Here is a 14,866-nt window from a genome sequence, read left to right as displayed (position 1 = left end):
TGAAAGGCTCTATTGAAAAATTGATTTTTGATTTCATCTTCACTAAGCTTAGGCCTTTTATCATCAGGAATAAAAATTATAGACCTTAGTTGCTATCAAGACCTGTCTTCTTCCGGTAGAGTCGAGGCCGATGCGTAGTTATTCTGGATAGACTTGCAAGATCGTAGCAACGAAGATTGAACCTAGACCATGGGTACTTTACAGGTCGAACCGCCTGCTGTCGCGATTTCAGAACTTCCTGGATATATGGAAAGACGCTATGGCACAAGCTAAAAGAATATGTACACTGGGACAGTAAAGTTAAACAGCTATATCAAATACGTCAATACTTCAGCAATCATCACTTTAACCAATAAAAGAATTAGTGATGTCTTCCGGATCAAACCGAGACATCACCGTTCTCGAAAGGGACGAATGAAAGGCAAGAGTAGCAACTCTGGTAGCGTCCGCTCCAGCAACGGTAAGAAGACAGAACTCAGAGCCTCATTCAAGGAAGAGAATCGTGCAAGGTATAAGTACGAGCTTCCTTCAAGAAAGTGCTAGGATTCTCAAGCATCAGGAAAAGATTCTGTGGGGTCCCGATGGTTCTCAGATGGCGAACTCCCAGGGGTGTGTTACAAACGCGACAGATCTAGCTCGCCTTCGAAAGCTGGTAAGTCGTCAATCCTCAGGTAACAGCTCGCCATCTCGACGTTCTCTACCTAAACTGTAAAGGGAGAAGTCTCTAGACACGTTCTCTTCTTTTGTGAAGCGCCGAGTGAAGATCGAATCCAGTATCATACGCATATGAATGAAGAAGTGATGGCTGGACCTAAGAATTCGAGAGAACAGGAGAAAGACGCCGCATATGACCGGCAAATTGAAAAATTGAAATTTGAGTTGAGGCAACTTCGTCGTGGAAGTTAATCCAGCGTCAACAACAAGGATTAGTACAATAATATTTCCACAGTAAAACATTTAAATCATCTTTCGCTCTTGCTGTCCCCGAAGCAAGACATATGTTTTCCTGAGAGAGCGGAGACTCGTAAACTAGAACCGTATTCTGGCTGGTTGCAAGAAGGTCACTGGAATCGTGGAGCCTTTAAGCTTTTTCTCGATCAGAACGTGGAATGATATACGAGCAACTGAAGCCTCTTGGAACCTTGAAGCTTTTGGAGACAGCTGAGTATTCGAATAATGTATAAACGACAGCGAGCTCTGGCTGAGGGCGTGCATCACAACCCTAAAGTTCAGGATATCAGAATATCTGTAAATTTTCCATCTTTGGTATCAGAGAAAAGCACCAATTGCTACAGCAGCGCCATCTATCGAGTGAAAGTGCGATGTGACACGTAATAGCTAAGACCCAAGTCCTCGAGCTCATTGGGGTCAAAATGCTTGAGGCCTTCCAGACGCGACATGTATCTTGGCATCATACGAACGGTACAGCTCACCATTGCTATCAATTACTATATGAATGATCAATTTAGTATGCAACATACATGCAAGTGAATGAGAACCTAAGTGAAGAGTGCGCCCTAAGGCTGGGATCACCAGTAAACATGTGGTGCGGCAACATCCTACAAATAGGACCAAGGAAGAAGTGATGGTGTGATTTTGAGTTTCTTGAATGCAGTCGTCACCAGCAGAATTGCGAAATTATCGCGAGAACTCTATTCGAGTGTCGAGAACTTGGCAGCCATGTTAGGTTCGCAAAATCAGTGGTTTCGTCAGTCTCCGTTCTCAGTCCGTCTCAGGCACTCAGGCTTCAACAAATATCGGCACCTGTCTCTGTAGACTTATCTACTCGAACTTGGATATCCTGGCGATGAGGAAATCGACACCCCATGTTTCCCTTTATTTTAACATTTTTGAACGATAATGACGACCGAGATGGAAGAATGGAATTCCTGGTACTGATGAAGCCGGCCGGTACAAACATTTCTCTTCGATGAAACAAAGATCGACAAGGCCGAGTCTCGCAAATTTCATTGCGCTCAACCTTATTTGGTAACTGTCTCAACTCGAGAATCAAGAATGAATGCCCAAACAATTGCAGAAATTCCTGACATTGAGTTGCCATAGCATTTTTGGATTCCCAAGTCCATCCTTCAGTAGATAAGAATAGGAACGTGGAATGATCCAACATCCAACATCCAACATCCAACATCCAACATCCAACATCCAACATCCAACATCCAACATCCAACATCCAACATCCAACATCCAACAAACAAATGACATCCACAAAGTCTAGAACTCATCAGAAACATAAGCTTGCTCCTCCTCACTTATTGCCATGTCAAGCAAGATTGTTGTCAATTTGAATATATGACCAGACAAGGAGAACTCCACTAGGTCATTTATCGCCTAGCAAAATGATTCAAACTTTCCCCGCGATTTATACCTTTTGGCCTTGTGACAAATCAAAATCAATGAAGTCATGGTGATTCTGTCAATTCAATGCAAAATGAATTGTAGTAATTAACATGATGATCCTTATGGTATTAATTTGAGTGTATTGCTGCATGATGTATCAAGAATAGGCAATGTCCTAGATGGTGATTTGAATTGTGAAATGGGTGAAGGATGGTTCAAACAATACTGTTGATACAATATTATACTGAAAGTCCGTATGTACGTACTCCATACAGACTCAGCTGTGTACAAAATAAACAGTTCTAGGTAAACCCACCGAGCTACAACACTTAATAAGGATTAGTAATTTGGTCTATGCACCAATTAGCCTAAGGGGAACAGAACTTCACTCCCGTCTATTGGCTCAACTAGTCTGATCGGGGTACAAAAGTAGAAGAGGATTGCTGTATTGAGCGATACTCCGTAGATAGAAGCCAACTTCTGGAAATCATCCTCTGTGTGTGAGTGGACACTGTATATGGTATCTCCTGGTTGGCCACATCATTTGTAATTTCGTATTTCAGGGTTTAGTCAAAACGGTAAAAGTTAAACAACATTTTGTATTCTACCACACCGAAGCTCAGAATACAAGACATTAGAATCGGTAAGTATGTGTTGTCTGTCTGTCTGTCTGTCTGTACACAATATACTCGGTTTGAGCCTTGACACGCCAGGAATCGTGAAGATGTTTCTCCGCGTTTAGACTGTGCTTGGTAAAACTATTCATGCTTTGCTTTGTTGTGATTGAATCAATATGCGCATTGCTACCTCGAGTCCTTGTTTACCTACCTGCAGGTTTGGAGCACCACTAGGTTCTATCTAAGCAAGCTAGACTATCTGTTTTCCGTAAGGCTCAGGTACCATTTCAATTAGCACCTCTTGCCCCTTGTAGACCAATGCATTAATACATCCTAGAATTAAGGTTATCCATATGATAGGATTTACTGGAAAGTGCAAAACCTTTTCGGAGGTCGAAGCCGATTTCGCCGATGAAGGGGTCAAACGACAGGAGTTTCTTCACCAGTGACTATCTTCCTCTCTTACGTCGATGATCTATTAGACAATATCAACCACACAATCCAATTCTATAAACGAAGACTTCTATTATTACTCAGCCATAAAGATGCATTGATCATGAATCATTAAACACCATTCAATTCGGGCCACTTTTTTTGTATGGATGAGAGGCTAAATATAACCCTGTCATCCTCATTTCTTTTAAGCAGGGTCTAACAGTTGCGCTTCGAACACAATCCTCGAATCACAACATTGACAATCCACCTGCTATCTCGTCTAATAAATCCAATATCTCCGAGAAAGGCCTCCGCCTCATCCTCCCTCATCAACCAAATCTTACTCCAAACTCTCCCAAAATCTCTTAACGATGTGTCGCATTTGTACCGTGTATCCCAAGCCTTAGCGTTCGCTCCTCCCTAAAGTATAATTTTATCCCAACCTAGAGGCCCCGTAAGTAAGAAGTGGTGCTGCCAAGCAACATGCACTGGTAAGTTTGGGAAATGAGGGGGGTTTAAGTATCGGATCCTCTTCTTCTCGTATTTCTTCTTCTCCCTTTCACTCTCACAACCGCAGCAAAATAATAAAAGAAAATCTCTCTTTTTCTTCTCTCTCAATATAATTTTTGTATCTTTGATACTGTCCATTCTTTGATTTTAGTCATTCCCTCCAAACCCAATAACATAATGCGTTACCAATTCATCTCCGCCGCCATTTTGGCCTCCATCTCCTCCGTCTTTGCCCAAACCGCTGGCTTCGACGCCATCTCTGTACCAACCAACGGTCAAGTTGTCAAGGTTGGTGATGTTTTGGATATCACCTGGGCTCCTAATGCTGTCTCCGGAACTGTCACCATTAAGCTCTTGGAGGGTGCTACTCCAGCTACCTTGAACTACGACCCTGTCATCGTTGCTCGTGAGTATACTTCATATAGTTGAAGACGAGGACAATCGTGCTGATAGACATACTAGACTCCATCAACAACTTGGATGGACAATACAAGTGGACCGTCCCAGCTTCCGTTGGCAGCTTCGAAACCTACGGAATTGCCATTATCCTCGATTCTGATGTCAACACCTTCCAATGGTCCTTCCCATTCAAGATCCAACCCGCTGCTGCTTCTTCCTCATCTATCATCGTCTCCACCACCGCCTCATCGTCTGCCGCTGCCTCTACCACCTCCGCCGCTGCAGTCACCAGCATCTCCGGTATCCCAGGTGGATGCAACCCAGCTCACGGAGGATCATGCCCAAGCTCCTACTTCAGCACCGCTCCAGCATCATCCACCACCGCTCCATTCTCTAGCATCTCCGGTATCCCAGGTGGATGCAACCCAGCTCACGGAGGATCATGCCCAAGCTCCTACTTTAGCACTGTTACCACAGCTACCTCCACAGTAGCAGCAGCTCCAACCGTTACCCCAGCCACCAATGGAACTGCCTCCAACGCAACCTACACTGCTCCTTCCGGTAGCAACGCTACCAAGACCGGTCCTAGCGTTGTTGAGGCCACTGGTGCTGGTTCAGCCAACATTGCCACTGGTTCCTTTGCCTTGTTGGGTGGTCTTTTCGCCGCCTTCATGTTGTAAATCATTTCTTTCCACACCATCAAGATTTCAGATATAGCACGTAATGCCATGGTAAATATATATCAGCCTACATCATCGGTAGATAAAAGTTATTTGCATCGGGTCGCAAATCTGGAAGTATAGAAATACAAGGGATATATACAACGCATCGCGCGGCGTTAGACAGCAATACATCTGTCGTCGAGTTTGGATTTTGGTGCGAATTTAAAGCAGCTTCTGGTTATATAGGATTATAGGGTCAACAATGTCATGATACACTTCTTCTACATATACGTCACAACTTTTTGAAAGAGTTCCCGCATGTTATTGTTTAATGATGGATTGAATCGAGGGGATTATTGTTGAAGAGGTTTGACATTTAGAGTAATGAATGAAGTGAGGATTTTTAGTAGTTTTATTCGTCTGCATTCATGTGATGTTGAGTGATGTTTTGTATGGTGCTTGTGATACGTGTGATTATTTTGCTCAAGTGCGTTCAGTTACTAGTTATGTTTTGTAGCGTGCAAAAATGAAATGGCTAGGTAAGTCTTACTTAGATAGATATTCAGAAGCAATAAACCACTTAACATTAGGTCCGCTTCGCTCTCCTTCAACAGCAGTACGAACTCCCTCATCTCAGATTCTGCACCATCTAATCCAATCCAGTCCAATCCATTCATTCATCCATCCATCAAACCCAGCTAAAACAAAAAAAAACCTCCAACCACAATCGATCCATCCATCAAAATTCCAAATGCCAATGCTTTTCTTCATCTGTTATTAATATGAGGCCTTACACCTACACCTACAGGTTATATCCTGTAAGACTTAAGAGTGAGAACGAATCACCAATCCGAATCACGAAGTTAAAGGTCTATCTACTATCAGAGGACGAGTGATCTATCCATCTATCTAGTAAGCTAGAATAATGAGCTCGGAATTGTTTCATGGATAGATGGTATCTAAGAATTTATTTATGGGATGGGGGTGTTGGTTGGATGGAATTATTTCTTCCCTTCTGGTTGATGGAACTTCGTTCCAACGACGTTTTTATATTACTACTAGCTATTGCATGGGAATAACTGTGGAGCTTGGATATTATAGTGATAGAAGAATTGAAGTTGATTCTTGAGAGATTCATAGATTTTGGGGCGAGAAGGGTGGGGAAAGTCGTTTGGAAGGATTCGAGATCGATTTAGCTGTGAAGCTTTGTGTGAAGGTATTGTATATACTATATATAGACTAATTTTCGAGTATGAGATAGCATGTCAATTTATGATGTCTATCTAGGTGTATAAATGTCAGTGTAGAGGAGATGGTAGTGGAGTTCGCATCGGGATTGAATGTGGAAGAGAAGGAACACGGGACATGTTCTCAAACCATCTCTTCAAGCAGTGATATCACAAGGTGTATGTAAAGGCATTCAACGGAAGCCATTTCATTTGAACTCATATGATAGTCCGACACATCTTATTCGATGCCTAGACGTCGATGTAACTGGCGCAGAAACTTCTTGCAGCCTTGACACCTGGCTCTTGTTTGACGCTTTTAGACCTTTCAAGATAGTTTCACACCATAAGAAGTAACGAAATAGGATTACTTCTGACATATTCTATAAAATGTAGCCTCGATTATGGTTATGAAGTTTGAAGCTTAGAAGTGTGAGCATCTATATCATCGAGACTTCTCAATGCTCGTCAACGTATCTAGTAGGCAGAAAACCGCATCCTGAACCTTTCATTATGTTTAGAGGAAGTAACGAAAACTATATCAAAGATTAACCAGATAATTCGTAAGTTCTTCCCGGGCTTTGCATGAGGTACAAGATAACGTACTAATCCTTGCGCGCTTTTGATACTCCATCGCCGGGTAAAGTAGCACACGAAAGATCACGCACATAATCTCCACTAAGAGATAGTAAATCTTCCCACCCTTAATTAACATACTTTCTTCCTTTGAGAATCGTGACACATATTCCAATTACCCTTAAATTGCTAAAGCATGTCACCAACGGCGACTTCTCTTAACAATGAACCCGCGATAATAATCGAGTGAGTACACAGGAGACTACTCTGTCGGGCAAAAGCTAAAATATCATGTCGTACCCGAGGTTCTAAACCTTGAAGGAGGAGAGATTGTATCGCAAACAGCAGTTAGCGTCTGCATTTAGAATATGATAATTCTTCTAAAATTGTGATACTTGCATTTTTACTGATATGTGATAGATTTGCCGATCGAGGTTTCGACGAAGTGGTTGCTGGCCATATGTAAGAATGCTATCAAGTGATATTCTAGTCGCCGACGATAAGAATCTAATGAAATTTGAGTAGAACAATTCTTGATTCCATTCCCGTTCCCACTCATAATTCTTGGCTTTTTACCCTCAAGACTTCTTTCAATTTGTGTTATCGGACATTATCTTGGTGGAAGATGATGGTGATATGGTGATTGAGGACGGCCCATTAATGTTGCCGCACTCGCTACTCAATCTGAGAGTACAGGAACTCCACGGAAGATAGTATTGATATTCAAGATAGCTAACATTTTTTTCTGGTCACAAAGCTGGTCCCGGTGCATATGCTGTTTGTCATGCCCACGCTGTCTATAGCAAAGCATACTGAGATTTGGCCTTTCTCTTGATATGACAGCTCAGGATTCCCTCCGGTTTTTTAAGTCCCTTAGTGTGTATTTGTCAATTTCCAAGGGATGCCCCTGACCGCGAAGAAGGTACCTCTATCGCCATTAGTTTGGGCGGCGGAAAGGCATGCACTCTACAAAACCACGGACTGTTGACTGTCAGTTGGAGCGTATGTGAAGTAGCATTTTGGTTCATGAGCCTGGGTAGGATCTGCCATGCTCAGCTACTCGTTGATTCTACAGCCACAGATAGTGGGAAAGTGAAGAAAATTATCTGAAATCAGGAGGCAGCTTTTGCTTGTGAGCAAGTCCGAGGCAAGACAACCTTCTATTCGCGAGGAATGCATATCTTTGACCCAAATCAGGGTCATTAAAGCTATGGCTGGCTTTCCAAAGCTACTATGACTAAATCACAGCCAAAAAAGTTCTGAAGTGAAACTAGAAAGCGGAGGGAAATGAATCCGATCAGCCCGTTTGATTGTCTAGAATACTTTCAGACATTCTAAGGCATTGCGTTGTGTGAGAGAACGCCTGATCTCAGTAGTCATTCCACCGTCATAGATACCTTAGATGGCAGGTATATCTGAAAGAGCCTATTTCGTTTGTCGCTTGTTTCGTATGTCGTGTTTGCTTGATGTCGCAATCGTAGGCGCCCTGTGCATGAAGCAATGACAAGCATACGGGACTGCATTTAGGATACATCTGCTCGATGGTTTCTCCGACTTATGAAATTGATACGATAATCCTTTCAAGGATCTTCATCCCAAATTTCAGTGAAGAGAACGGATAGGAGACTTTCGCTCCTTGTCGGCACACATCATATGTATTGTAACATCGAGTAGGGTTTCCACATCCTACTTCAATGAGCACAGAAAGGGCGATTACCATGCATCAATAGATTCGGAACTTTCTTGTAGATACCCGGTACCGATTGTTCGGATATGGTAGTTCTGTGCTGAGGGGAGGGGAACAAGATTGAACATTGAGATTTTTGGCGGGTGGGGTGTTTGATTTCTCGTTCACAAGGTGAGACTGGTGAGATTTTGTTCAAAATTGCTTGGGTAGCTGCAAATCTCGATGGACAAGGTTAGCTGACCCGAAGAGAATTGAGGCAATGCATGTGACATGACGACAATGAGGCTGACCACGACTGAGACCTATGTGATAAGACATGAGGCCACGCTGTTGGCTCTTAATTAGCAGTATTTGCTCTTTCTCTTCTTTCCCTTATCATTCTGTTCATCGTCTTGGCTAACCTATCCTCGGGAAATATAGACCAGTCAAGGAGAGAATTGGGAAGAATTGGTAGTTCAAAGTGTCATTAGACATTGAATCGTATTATTAAAGAGTGCAAGTATTTCGTGCTATTTGTGCTGTTTAAAAACACCAAATGCATGTGGTACTTGGGCTCAGTGATACCTAGGTAGTAGGTGATGGGATTAGGTGCGAGTAACTTGGGTAAGATCTTACTAACTACCTAAGTAGCACCTGGTGCACTAGAGTAGTAGGCAGTTGTGGTATTGATGTCAACTTGGAATCTTACCAGCTAATGTAGGTGATCTACCGAATCTAGAGAATACCGAGTTTAGTTCGGAATGAATTTACAACGTAATCTTAGTTACTTTCCAACTTTACAAATTAATAACTATCAGAAGATCGAGGATCTGAGGGGCATCACTATAAAGTGCGGAGTACGGAGTAGGTATAGACCCATAGACCATGGACCGTGCTTCGCGTGTTTCTTCTATCTGCGGGCCATTTACCATATTTGGGACGATGTGTTACAACTTACTGGTACCTAACAAGCCTCAAGACAACCCAGAATTATCAACCATCGTATCATTCATTCATTTACCTTATCCTTCCTTTCCTTTCCCTTCCCTTCCTTATCCCACCACAAAAACAAAGTATACACGCGCACGCATTCTCTCTTCCTCCAGTAGTGCAGAAGTGCAGAATAAATTATTGATATCTTTGAGGCGAAGATGCCAATGACTTTTGCTCTCCCACACGTTCTAGACCCTCCTTCCTTTTGCCGGTCAAATTCATTAGAAGACTAATACACCATTAGGTAGGTATTTTAGCTTATTGCCCCTCCCCCGCCAGGCTCTCGAGGTCTATATGTCCTTAAGACGGGCGACCGTTGAAGGAGCGATTCATTCAATCAGTCTCGATGATAGCGACGATTCTTTTAAGTTTGGTCACCTCATTTGAATCTATTGTCTAAAATTCTGAAGCTACATGAAAGCTTCGCAAAAGCTTAGTCAGTTCAGTTAAAACAATCCCTCGTCTTCCAGGTCTATTACTACCTTAACTACTGCCTATCTGCTACTGCCTATCTGCCTATCTGCCTGTCTGCCTGTCTGCTTTCTACATTATCTTTCCAGCTGAATTGCAACGCCACCACAAATCATACCCTCCGAAGGTAGTCAAGATAGCGCCACAAGGGACGTCGTGGTTTCGTGGTTCGCAAAACTAAAAAAGGTGTGGTAACACGAAGCGGGAAGCCTTGATCATATTCACGAGCGGGGCTGATATCTTTCAGACCTATCCTCTACCACTTTTTACTCAACACCAGCTTACTTCCTAGAGTATTTGTTAAGGATATTTGATGGACTCGGAAATAATGGCTGCACAATTTGAAACTTCTCGAACAAATCGAGGGGAGACTTCTCTTGATGCGGCAATGCGAGCGCCTTCTACCACTGCCCCAGATGTCGTCGTTCTTAGCTTTTTAGACGAAGATGTAAAGATTAAAGAAGTGGCAGATCCAAAAAAGGATCTTTGGGTATCTAGTATCGACGGGTATGTTAAAGTATTGTCTCTTGCGATTCTCTGGATTGCACATCCATTTCTCAAAAGTCGCAAACAAAACGATGCTGATTTTACAATCGTATAGTCGCTATTCATCACCGATAATTCCGATCCGTGTTGGACCTCACGCCGAAACTTTTTACGTTCACCGCGATATTTTAATCAGATCAGAATACTTCAGAAAAGCTTTGAGTGGGGAGTTTAAAGAAGCCTCAGCCCAAGCTATCGATCTACCTGAGGAAGACCCCAGCCTGTTCGAGTTTCTCATTGCCTTCCTTTACGAGTCAAAGTACTGCCCTCTACGTCCTGTCGCAGAAATCATTGTCGCCGAGCCTGAAAAGGGTAAAGGAAGGGAACAGAACGACGATGGAAATGCTTCTGGTAGTGACGACGGAACAGAGAGTGGGACCGCGAGCGATGAAAGGTAGGATACCAACTAATTCTTCCAAAACTGTATTAAATTTTCATGCTAAGTGCCTCAAGTGCCAGGAGTCGGAGAAGACGGGAGAGTCGTCGGAGACGTCAAGAACGAGCCTGGGAACAAAGACAACGAAAGGAACCTGGACGCCATCGACCAGATTGTAATTGTGCGCAATGTACCCTAGAATCTTATGGCCCAGCTTGCTGGAATTGTGGCGTGACGAGAAGAATACCTCCACCCAGAAATCGTTGGATGAATGGCATACCACCTCCACCTCAACCAGTGCCGGTCATGGGACGCAATGGTTATCCACACCCTCCTGGCCATAGAGATCGTATAAGAGGCGCTCGGAATAATGCCTTGGATGAAGCACCTGTGGATGAGAGAATGTCTCAAGAAGACTTGAGGACCTGGTCAATAGCCTACTCCATAAGTGTTAATGTTTACGTTTGCGCTGAGAGGTATCTGATGCAGGACTTCAAAAGCTGTGTAGCGGCTTTCATCGTAAACAATTTTGAAGTTGCCGGTTCAGATGCTGCATTACCATCAGTCCTGCATTCATGTAGAACATTATATGATGGCGTAAGCTCAATGGATCCTCTCCTTAAGAAAGTCTTTGCTCGGGTTGGTTTCTTGCAGGCTAGACTGTGGAAGAAATATCCCGAGGAAACCGCAAATTTCTTTATGGACAATCCGGAATTATCTACTTTGATTCTCAAGGAAATGGCCGAGAGGAGAGAGGAGGATGTCAAAGATGACTTGCCTGCCATGGAACGTCCTCCGTTGCCACCTTTACCAAGAGAAGAGATAATGCAAGGTCAAAGACGTCGAAATTATGGTCCAATTCCTCATTACTAACTCTGACAAGGCTACACGCGACCGCCGCCGCCAAATAACTGGCATGTGACCTAAAATACTCTCATGCAGGCATATCGAAATATGCAGCATTTTCTTTTCATTTGTGGGGTCAAAGTAGAGCAAGGGCTCACATTTCGGTTTTATATTGGGATATCTGGGAATCTGGGGAATTGTGATACCTTGCATATTCGTGGGCATTTTCTCTTTATACCCTTATTGTTAACAGAAGCAAAGGCTGCTGGGTGGGACTGGCGTTTGACGGCAGATTTTGATTATAACCACGGCATTAAATTTATTAGTACGGAAAAAATACAAATTTCGGTGCAGTGAACCCCGATGTCCTAATGCAACTGTGATGTTATCATGCATTGATCATATTAGGCAATATGTTCCTCACCTTATTATTGGTCACTTATTTTGGTGTAGGCATCTCCATTTTATATTTAACTTCAAAAATGGTTCTTCAATTGAGGAGCTCGCATTCATTTAAGTATGAATCACAACTCAATTATCAAAGGCTGTCTGTAGTAATAAGTATATCAAGCTCGCAAGTGCCAAGGAAATTGGAGAAATACGTTCTCGGACTGTCTTCATTTCTTTAAATGCTTTCACTATGTATATAACCTCACTTCATTCTGTATTGCTTTCCTTTTGCATCTTTCCCCCTCTTATACTGGCTCAAGATATCACAGCATCCCTGGATTATGGTACTTTTCAAGGTGCATACTCATCTACATATAACATAACATATTACCGGAAAATCCCCTTTGCGGCACCTCCAACAGGAAACAATAGGTTTAGAGCTCCACAACCTCCTCTTCCTATCACAAATAGCACATATAATACCATCCAGACTTTTCCAGCTTGTCCACAAAAAGGCGTAAGCACTTCTTATCAACTCCCATTTTATCACGTCTCTAGCCGATTTGCCTCTGACAGCCATACCTAGAATGTCGGCTCCGAAGATTGTCTTTACTTATCCCTTTACTCTCGTCCATGGACATCTGGGCAACCTTTGCGTCCAGTCATGGTAGTATTCTTTGGTGGTGGATTCATTGAAGGCGGTGGTTCCCTAGCTGTTCCCCCTTCAGCTTACCCCATCCTCAATGTTTCTGCACAGAACGATATCGTTTTTGTATATCCCAATTACCGCGTAAATACATTTGGATTTCTACCAGGGAAAGAGATAGCTGAAGACGAAGATTCTGACTTGAACCCCGGTTTACTGGACCAGAAGGCGGTTCTTGAATGGGTGAACAAGTATATTGATCAATTTGGAGGGGACAAAGACAGTGTTGGTATTTGGGGTCAGAGTGCGGGAGCGGGAAGTGTTGTGTTTGTTACCCTTTTCTACTTGCTTCTCGGAATATTTTCTCTTCCAAATTGATGTAAGCCATAATAAGCCATAACTAATCGCCATCTACACAGCGCACAAGTCCTCTCCACCTCCGAAGAAACCAGCCCACCCCTCTTCCACCGCGCTCTTGCCTCCTCGCCTTTCTGGCCCAAAACCTACCTCTACGATGCTCCCCAAGCTCAATCTATCTACGATACCATGACCGATCTAACAAACTGCACAGGCGCCATCAATGGCACCTTACAATGCTTGAAATCTTTAGATTGGGAAGTCTTGGCTGAAGCTGCTCTAACGGTTGCTGCAAGTCATACTTGGAATACTAGTAGTTATACCTGGGCACCAGTAATTGATGGGAAGTTCTTGAAGAGAAGTTTGAGTGATGCAACGGTTAATGCAAAGGGTGGCAATGGTGGAAGGGGACAATTCGCAATTTTAGAGGGCTGGGGCATGTATAATGCGCATGAAGGCAAGTTAGGTCTTTCTTGACTTCGAAGGTTGAAAGTCGTATATTTTTGAAGGGTCGCAAGCAGAAGCTTTTTCTTTTCATCTTGAGTGGATACCGACTTATGTCTGATGTCTCTGAATCTTTCCCAATTTTCGGGCATTGATGAGACGAGATGTGAAAAAGAGAACCTCTTTCTGGAATCTCATACAAAGCATCACGCAGATGCCTTGCCATTCATCCGAATGCTCTCTTTTAATCTCCTAAGCACAAAACTAACATTCTCTAACCAGGCGAAAACTTCGTTCCAAGCGGCCTCCAAGACGCTACAGATACCGGCACACCACCCTTCAACTCTACAACCGCCTCTTTCAACGCATGGCTAGCAGGATTCCTCCCCTCCTTTTCCAAATCTCAACTCGATGCCGTACGCGCCATATATCCAGCTTCTGGCACCGCCGAGACATTCCTGAGTTACAACACTAGTTACGTCAGAGCCGGTCTTATATATCGCGATTCGGTATTGGCGTGTCCGGCGTTGTGGATGAGTAAGGCGGCTAGTGGGAGTGGCTGGTTGGGTCAATATACTATTTCTCCTGCTAGACATGGGAGTGATACTATTTATGTATGTTTTTCTTTTCTATTCTTTCATCCTTCATCATCCATCTTGCTTCTTTTTGATTTTATCTCCATAGAAAACTTATTAACCTAACCAAACCCCAAAATCAGTGGAACCAAGTAAACGCAGTCCAGAAATCTCAACCACTCATCTACCAAGGATACGCAGGAGCATTTGCCTCCTTCATGGCAACGGGAAACCCTAACGAGCATAAAATCATAAATGCAACTGAGCCGGGTGTACCAGAGTTAGATTCAGGCAAGGAATTTGTTATTGAGAGTGATGGGTTTGAGAATGTGAGGATTAATGCTGGAGAACAGAGTTTGGAGGCTAGATGTAGCTTTTGGGCTAGTGTTGCGGGGAGTATACCGATTTGAGGTGAGTGGGGGAGAGGATTTGCTGAGGTTGTGTGGATGAATTGGTAGGTTTTTGTAGATAGATTATAGGCGGTTTTTGAATATTTGGGAAGCTTAGTGTTTTTGCTAGCTTTTGGGTATTCTTATTTGAGTGATCTAAATATCCGCAATACACTGATTGAGTATATCAAATACTTTAAACACGGATTCTTTGAAAGTCTTCAACTATCTAGTTATCTATCTTCACCCTGAGTTATAGACACCTGGTGCACCCAAGATCTGTATCTGTTATACATTTATAATTATATCTATATATTCAAGATTTATGTATCTATATATCCAATAACATACATCCGCACTACCTCAAAACTCAATCAAGTATAT

The 14,866-nt window shown here is 43.0% G+C and overlaps 7 protein-coding genes across 7 annotated transcripts; 6 read left to right on the top strand and 1 right to left on the bottom strand.

Moving 5' to 3' along the window:
* Positions 1-279: 279 nt before the first annotated feature.
* Positions 280-906, top strand: SS1G_04428 (predicted protein; the record flags this gene model as incomplete). Its single annotated transcript, XM_001594571.1, has 3 exons — positions 280-509; positions 538-652; positions 715-906. The coding sequence occupies 3 exons, from the start codon at positions 280-282 to the stop codon at positions 904-906; spliced, it is 537 nt and encodes a 178-aa protein (XP_001594621.1).
* A 467-nt stretch (positions 907-1,373) lies between these two features.
* On the top strand, positions 1,374-1,776 carry SS1G_04427 (predicted protein; the record flags this gene model as incomplete). The annotated part of the gene is made up of 3 exons (XM_001594570.1): positions 1,374-1,400; positions 1,470-1,535; positions 1,570-1,776. The coding sequence occupies 3 exons, from the start codon at positions 1,374-1,376 to the stop codon at positions 1,774-1,776; spliced, it is 300 nt and encodes a 99-aa protein (XP_001594620.1).
* Positions 1,777-2,090: 314 nt separating this feature from the next.
* Positions 2,091-2,424, bottom strand: SS1G_04426 (predicted protein; the record flags this gene model as incomplete). Its single annotated transcript, XM_001594569.1, has 2 exons — positions 2,091-2,232; positions 2,387-2,424. 2 exons carry the CDS (start codon positions 2,422-2,424, stop codon positions 2,091-2,093), a joined length of 180 nt encoding a protein of 59 aa, XP_001594619.1.
* Positions 2,425-4,097: 1,673 nt separating this feature from the next.
* SS1G_04425 (hypothetical protein) lies at positions 4,098-4,999 on the top strand (the record flags this gene model as incomplete). Its single annotated transcript, XM_001594568.1, has 2 exons — positions 4,098-4,326; positions 4,383-4,999. 2 exons carry the CDS (start codon positions 4,098-4,100, stop codon positions 4,997-4,999), a joined length of 846 nt encoding a protein of 281 aa, XP_001594618.1.
* A 1,980-nt stretch (positions 5,000-6,979) lies between these two features.
* SS1G_04424 (hypothetical protein) lies at positions 6,980-7,519 on the top strand (the record flags this gene model as incomplete). The annotated part of the gene is made up of 3 exons (XM_001594567.1): positions 6,980-7,029; positions 7,204-7,245; positions 7,480-7,519. The coding sequence occupies 3 exons, from the start codon at positions 6,980-6,982 to the stop codon at positions 7,517-7,519; spliced, it is 132 nt and encodes a 43-aa protein (XP_001594617.1).
* A 2,722-nt stretch (positions 7,520-10,241) lies between these two features.
* SS1G_04423 (hypothetical protein) lies at positions 10,242-11,708 on the top strand (the record flags this gene model as incomplete). Its single annotated transcript, XM_001594566.1, has 3 exons — positions 10,242-10,420; positions 10,515-10,853; positions 10,919-11,708. The coding sequence occupies 3 exons, from the start codon at positions 10,242-10,244 to the stop codon at positions 11,706-11,708; spliced, it is 1,308 nt and encodes a 435-aa protein (XP_001594616.1).
* Positions 11,709-12,735: 1,027 nt separating this feature from the next.
* Positions 12,736-14,503, top strand: SS1G_04422 (hypothetical protein; the record flags this gene model as incomplete). Its single annotated transcript, XM_001594565.1, has 4 exons — positions 12,736-13,043; positions 13,137-13,535; positions 13,820-14,132; positions 14,237-14,503. 4 exons carry the CDS (start codon positions 12,736-12,738, stop codon positions 14,501-14,503), a joined length of 1,287 nt encoding a protein of 428 aa, XP_001594615.1.
* Positions 14,504-14,866: the final 363 nt, after the last annotated feature.

The sequence above is a fragment of the Sclerotinia sclerotiorum genome, genomic scaffold, assembly GCF_000146945.2.
Source record: "Sclerotinia sclerotiorum 1980 UF-70 scaffold_5 genomic scaffold, whole genome shotgun sequence".
Lineage (NCBI taxonomy): Eukaryota > Fungi > Ascomycota > Leotiomycetes > Helotiales > Sclerotiniaceae > Sclerotinia > Sclerotinia sclerotiorum.
Note: the sequence above shows the minus strand (reverse complement) of the source record. Positions and strands in the feature narration are given on the sequence as shown.